The sequence below is a fragment of the Apis mellifera genome, linkage group LG7 (genome assembly GCF_003254395.2).
Source record: "Apis mellifera strain DH4 linkage group LG7, Amel_HAv3.1, whole genome shotgun sequence".
Lineage (NCBI taxonomy): Eukaryota > Metazoa > Arthropoda > Insecta > Hymenoptera > Apidae > Apis > Apis mellifera.
In genome coordinates this window covers 2,096,065-2,102,170 of record NC_037644.1, presented here as the reverse complement: position 1 = coordinate 2,102,170, position 6,106 = coordinate 2,096,065, and the positions used below count along the sequence as shown (strand labels likewise).

General features: G+C 23.3%; 1 protein-coding gene across 1 annotated transcript; it reads left to right on the top strand.

The window, feature by feature from the left end:
- Positions 1-776: 776 nt before the first annotated feature.
- Positions 777-5,153, top strand: LOC551405 (4-nitrophenylphosphatase). The gene is made up of 6 exons (XM_623799.6): positions 777-974; positions 1,304-1,464; positions 3,926-4,063; positions 4,271-4,484; positions 4,692-4,836; positions 4,932-5,153. Exons 1-6 carry the CDS (start codon positions 884-886, stop codon positions 5,122-5,124), a joined length of 942 nt encoding a protein of 313 aa, XP_623802.2. The 5' UTR covers positions 777-883; the 3' UTR covers positions 5,125-5,153.
- Positions 5,154-6,106: the final 953 nt, after the last annotated feature.

Genomic DNA, 6,106 nt, shown 5'->3' with positions numbered 1-6,106 from the left:
ATTTATCAATGTATATATATATATATATATATTTCTGTTAATCACTCTTGAAAAAATAAATCAACAAATCACTTCACGTTTGAATATTAAATCAATTATTTTTAAAGGATTATCAAAAAAATTCTTCCATTACGAAAATTCTCCAAATTTTTAAGAATCATAATTATTATTAATGAAATTAAATAAATAAATAATAACCTGAATAAAGAATATTCAAAAATGATGAAAAATAATATTAAAAATTAATTGAATACAAAATAGTGATATATAAAGCAAATATATTCAAAAATATTTTGTTTGTTATAAATTAAGTATGTGAAAAATAAAAAAGTAATGGTTAAACATGAAATTTTTCTACAAATTTTATTATATGCATAAAATATTTTTGTTTTATATTTGTTACGAAAAAATCAGATTGCAAATATTTTAACAAATTTAAAAAGCAATATAACTTAACAATACTAGATAAAAACTTTTATCAAACTGTATACATATATAAATAAATAAATATATATTTTATACTATATACATAAATAATAATGCTAATAATGGTTTAATATAATGAATTACTATCAAAAATAACTTAATTAACTAACTAGAAATAGCTTAATTATAAAGTAAATAAAAATAAAAAAAAAGAAAGAAATCAGTATATTAGTAAAAAAGAATGAATAGAAAAAAAAAAGCATTTAAATATTATCATAATTCATGATGCTTATCGATAATGCAAATTATTTTAAGAAGCGATTTTTCTTCTAACACCAAATAAAACATTTTACTCACATAAGTTCGAGCACTCGATATAGCACTCAGTATATTGACTTGGTTCACTATGAACTAGCAACGATCAAGACAGTCCTCTTCAAGCAACGATTAAGTGAATATGGCGATTCCCCTGGATTTGAGGGAAGCGACAACGGAACAGATGCAAGATTTCTTGAATTCATTTGACATCATCTTCTCCGATTGCGATGGCGAGTTATCTTATTAATTTATTACCATTTACTCGTTTACGGTTGTTTATGCACTTATGTGTAAATGTATGCACAATAAATGTACAAAAAGATTCGCACGACATGTGAAAAGAATTTAAGCAATAAAGTAAAGTAAATTTTATTTTTTCATAAATCATATTTGTAAAAATTTTTTTGCATAAACATCCGCAGTCTGTTTATTATCTTAACGATAGATATTGGAAATTATTCTTCTTGCATCGTTCTTCCTGTGTATATTTCTTTTTTTTTTTTCTCTCTCTTGTGGTGAACGAAGGATAATATTAAAAAAAAATATACGTGTCACACAGGTGTTATTTGGCATTTGTTAAACCCAATACCCGGATCGATTCTATCGCTTAGGAAATTACAAGATTTGGGCAAAAGGTTGTATCTAGTGTCGAACAACAGTAATATAAGTATAGATGAATACATAAAAAGATTTAAGAAATATGGATTGATTGTCGAACCGGTGAGTTGATTTTTTTATGACCATGATTAAACTAAATTTATGTTTTAAAACTCTTCAAAAATGGCAACATTAAGATAAATGATAAAGAAATAAGTATGAGAACGATAAGTGTACAGTAAATGTGTGTAAAAACTTCTTTTAAATTATATTCTTTCTCTAATAGAAAATCGAATTTTTAGTTTTCAAAAATTTTCGATTATTCTTAGAAATTTCTAAGAATTTCATGTCAGTTCCAAGAATTTTAGAGATTCCGAGAATTTGACGTCATTTCTTGGAAAAATTTTTCGATCGACCTCCTATCGCATCGTGTTATCCTGATACAAAGTCGAATTTTTGGACAAAAATTTTACTATCGTTCGAAGAGTATCGACATTAATCTTTTTTCTTAAATATCTCGTTTATCCTTCATAATATTGAAAAATGTTTGGAACAAAAGTTGAACGGTTTCGAAAGGGCTACATTTCAGTGCTCTTAATTTTTTTATAAGTGGACTCGTAAAAAACTTCTCAAGCTCAACCTTATTTTTTTAAATGACATCATATATTTTTTAATACTGTAATTTATGCATCCTGGTATTCTCTGTAAAAAAGTATTGAGCCATATATGGCAAAAAGTCATTGGTTTAAGAGATATTTAATTAAATTTATTTATTTTCTAAACCATAAATTTTTTGCCATATATGGCTTAATACTTTTTTATAGAGAATGCTAAGAGGCATCAACTGGTGTACGAAAAGGTGTACATTTCTATTTAAAAAAACAATGTTCATTTTTGTAAATTTTTTACGCATCTTTGTATTAAAAAAAAAATAATACTAGGATGTACCAATCTCGAAACCATATAACTTTTATACGAAACATTTTTTAATATTTCCAAGAATAAGCGAGATACATCAGATAATACTATTCGGACACCCGGTATAATATATTATGCAGTCGGATATTAAAAACAATGAGAATATTCCAAATAAAAGAAATATAATGCGTGAATTTTAAAATATCTTTTAAAAATTAAAGAATAAGATAAGAAGCACATTAAAAATGCATTTGCGATAAAAGAAAAATGTGCAAAAAGTATAGAATATCTTAATTCATATTAATTGCAAAAAAAAAATGTTTGAAAACTGCAAAATGGCAACATTAAAATAAATGATAAAAAAATAAGCATGAAAACGATAAATGTATAGTAAGCGTGTAAAAACTTCTTTTAAATTATATTTAAGTTATATTTTCTTAATAGAAAATCGAATTTTTAGTCAAAAGTTTCGATTATTCTTAGAAATTTTTAAGAATTTCATGTCAGTTCCAAGAATTTTAGAAATTCCAAGAATTTGACGTCATTTCTTGGAAAAATTTTTCGATCGACCTCCTATCGTATCATGTTATCCTGATACAAAGTCGAATTTTTGGAAAAATTTTACTATCCCTCGAGAAGTATCGTTATTCATCCTTTTTCTTAAATATCTCGTTTATCCTTCATAATATTAAAAAATGTTTGGAACAAAAGTTGAACGGTTTCGAAAGGGCTACATTCCAGTGCTCTCAATTTTTTTGTAAGTGGACTCATAAAAAACTTCTCAAGCTCGACCTTATTTTTTTAAATGACATCATATACTTTCTAATATTGTAATCTATGCATCCTGGCATTCTCTGTAAAAAAATATTGAGCCATATATGACAAAAAATCATTGGTTTAAGAGATATTTAATTACATTTATTTATTTTCTAAACTATAACTTTTTTCCTATTTATAGCTTTTCATTAAAAGAATATAATAAATGCAATGGCACTGGAACTTTTTGATAAAATTCAAATTTTCAATGATTCTGGCTTAAAATTTATTATTAGGAGAATATTTTTGCATAATGTATGGCATAGTAAAATTTTTCAGAATTTATGGAACAGGAATTTTTGTGCTATTATATATATTATATATATTATTTTTTGAGAAAATTTTTAATAATTTTTATACAATTTTTTTAATTCTAGAAATACTTGCCTGTTTACTTACATTTTAGAATAAAAATTGCTATTTTTGTTTATTAAATTTATATATTTTTTTCTATAAAAAGTTGTTTTTTATAAAAAAATTTGTCTATATATAAAAATTATAAGTATATATGATCAATTCTAGTTTGACAATAAATAATATAAATATTAATGTACTAATGTATAAGTTGAATTTTATTTCTTAAGTTATACACAATTTATGTTTACATTAGATGAAGAGGAGGCAGAATGCATTATCTTATTTCATTTTATGCAAATTTAGAATTGAAAATGGATAAGAGATATAAATATTTAAATATTAAACAAGAACATTTAACAAAATACATATTAAAAGTTTAATCTAACAATAAATAATATATAATTCATGTCTTATTAATAAATTAAATATAATATTATTTGTATCTTCATTAGGTTTTTTTTCTATTTCTTTTTTATATATAATTATATTTCAGGAACAAATAATAATCAGTGTGAAGGTTATCAGCTCGTACCTGAAAAAGCTTAAAGTTTCAAGAAAAGTGGTAGTTTTAGCTACATTACAGTTCCGAGAAAGTTTAAAAAAGGATGGGTTTCATACAATATTGCCATCTGTAAGATTCGACAAAGATCTTAAAATTTTATTATTATTTTATTTTTAAATTCAAAAAGGAAACAGTATAAATAATTATAACTTTAAGATTAAAAAGAATTAAATTAAATTAATTCTTGAGATAAAAGAAAATAGAAACAATTGATAATACGTAAATAAATGTATTTAGAAGAAAGTTAATTTCTTATGTTAATTTTCTTTATCATAGTTTGAAATCAACGAACAAGAATCATTGAACACGATAAAAAATATTATTCATAATCAAACATGTGATGATATTGATGCAGTCGTTCTTGATTTTTGTAATTATGATTGGGGCTTAATAGTATTTCTTCTCAAATGCCTGAATAACGAATCTGTTCATTACATCACTGGTTGCACAGACGAATATATTTCTTATAGTTGCAACGAGAAGATAATTGGTAAGAAAATTTTAATTATACTTATATTTGATTAAGTAAATTTGGATTTATCGATATAAATAATAATATTTCGATATTATTGATAGCAATATTTATATTTTAATTTAAATAAAATTTAACTTTGAAAATTTGAATATTTAATTGCAAAATAATTTTTAATCAATGATTTACTTTTAATGTTTACTTAAGTTGTTAATTAATTTATAGGTTCTGGACCCTTTATCGATATAATTTCTAAATACAGTAAAAGATCACCGATAAAATGCGCTAAACCTAGCCAAGTTCTAAAACAATATGTTTTTGATACTTGTAACGTGCAAGATCCAGGAAGATGTTTATTTATAGGTGATTCGTAAGTGGATTTTAAGATTAATAAAGTGTTCAAGAGTTTTTAAATCGATACAAGATTAACGAATAAAACAAATTTCATTTTCATTGTTGTTTCAGAATAAAAACCGATATGAAATTTGCCCATATGTGCGGATTTAAAAAAATGTTCGTCGATACTGGTATAGAAACTATAAAAAATGCGATAAAAAATGAAGAAACTTGCCCGCATTTCTATCTCCCTAGTTTGGGGATGCTATATCCTATTATCGATTCATTGCAGAAGAATATTTCTAGCAAGCAGAATATTTAAAGTTGACATAAAATGATCAGAATATTGAAGAAGAAAGAATATCAAGAGAAAAATATGTATTAGTATAAATATAGAATAAATATAGTATAAATAAAAATCATAATTAACAATCATATTTCTTGCTTTTTTTCAACATGTGAATGTAAAGTATTAATATATCATCTTTGAGAAATCAAAACAAATATGACATATATATTATAATTGCCAAATTTAATTTTTTTTAAATTAATAATGTCATTATTGCTACATATGCTTAAAACATATATATATTAATTTATCCATGACCAATATTCATAAGTATTTTCTTGCATTATCCTATTAGTATAACAATTATCCCTATTAGTGTAACTATCATAATTTCTTTATATAGGTTATACACTAAGAAGCTAAGTAAGTAGAGAAAAAAAATCAATAAAATTTTCGTAATTGTTACTAATCCCTATTTAATATATTGACTATATTACTATTTTTTAAATAATCATTAATTTAAAAAAACTGATATAGAATAAACAAAAATGTACATATTATCAATACAATAATAAATATATTACAATTCTTTAAATCTCAAAATCTTTTTTCATTGCATTAATTATTATAAATATCATTTACAAATTATAAAATCATAAATATATAAATAATACTATCAATGAATAACATCTAATTTTAAAACTAGTAAGGATTATTAACTTACCATTAATCCCATCTAATACTCATATCTATATTATACAATCATCACAATTTAAATCTTATACAAACAAGTGTTTTTAGACAAGTCGCTTTAACAATAAATATAATAATAATAATAATAAATAAACAAATTAGAAAATAACATTTACAAAGATTAAACTATATTAATCGATTTAAACGATTGGTAAATGGTATATCTCTTCAATGATAAGTATAATCTACCAACCTTATCATTGAAGCCAAAATTTCTTGGTTCAACTACGATACTCGAGAGAGGAGCATTCGATAGAAAAAA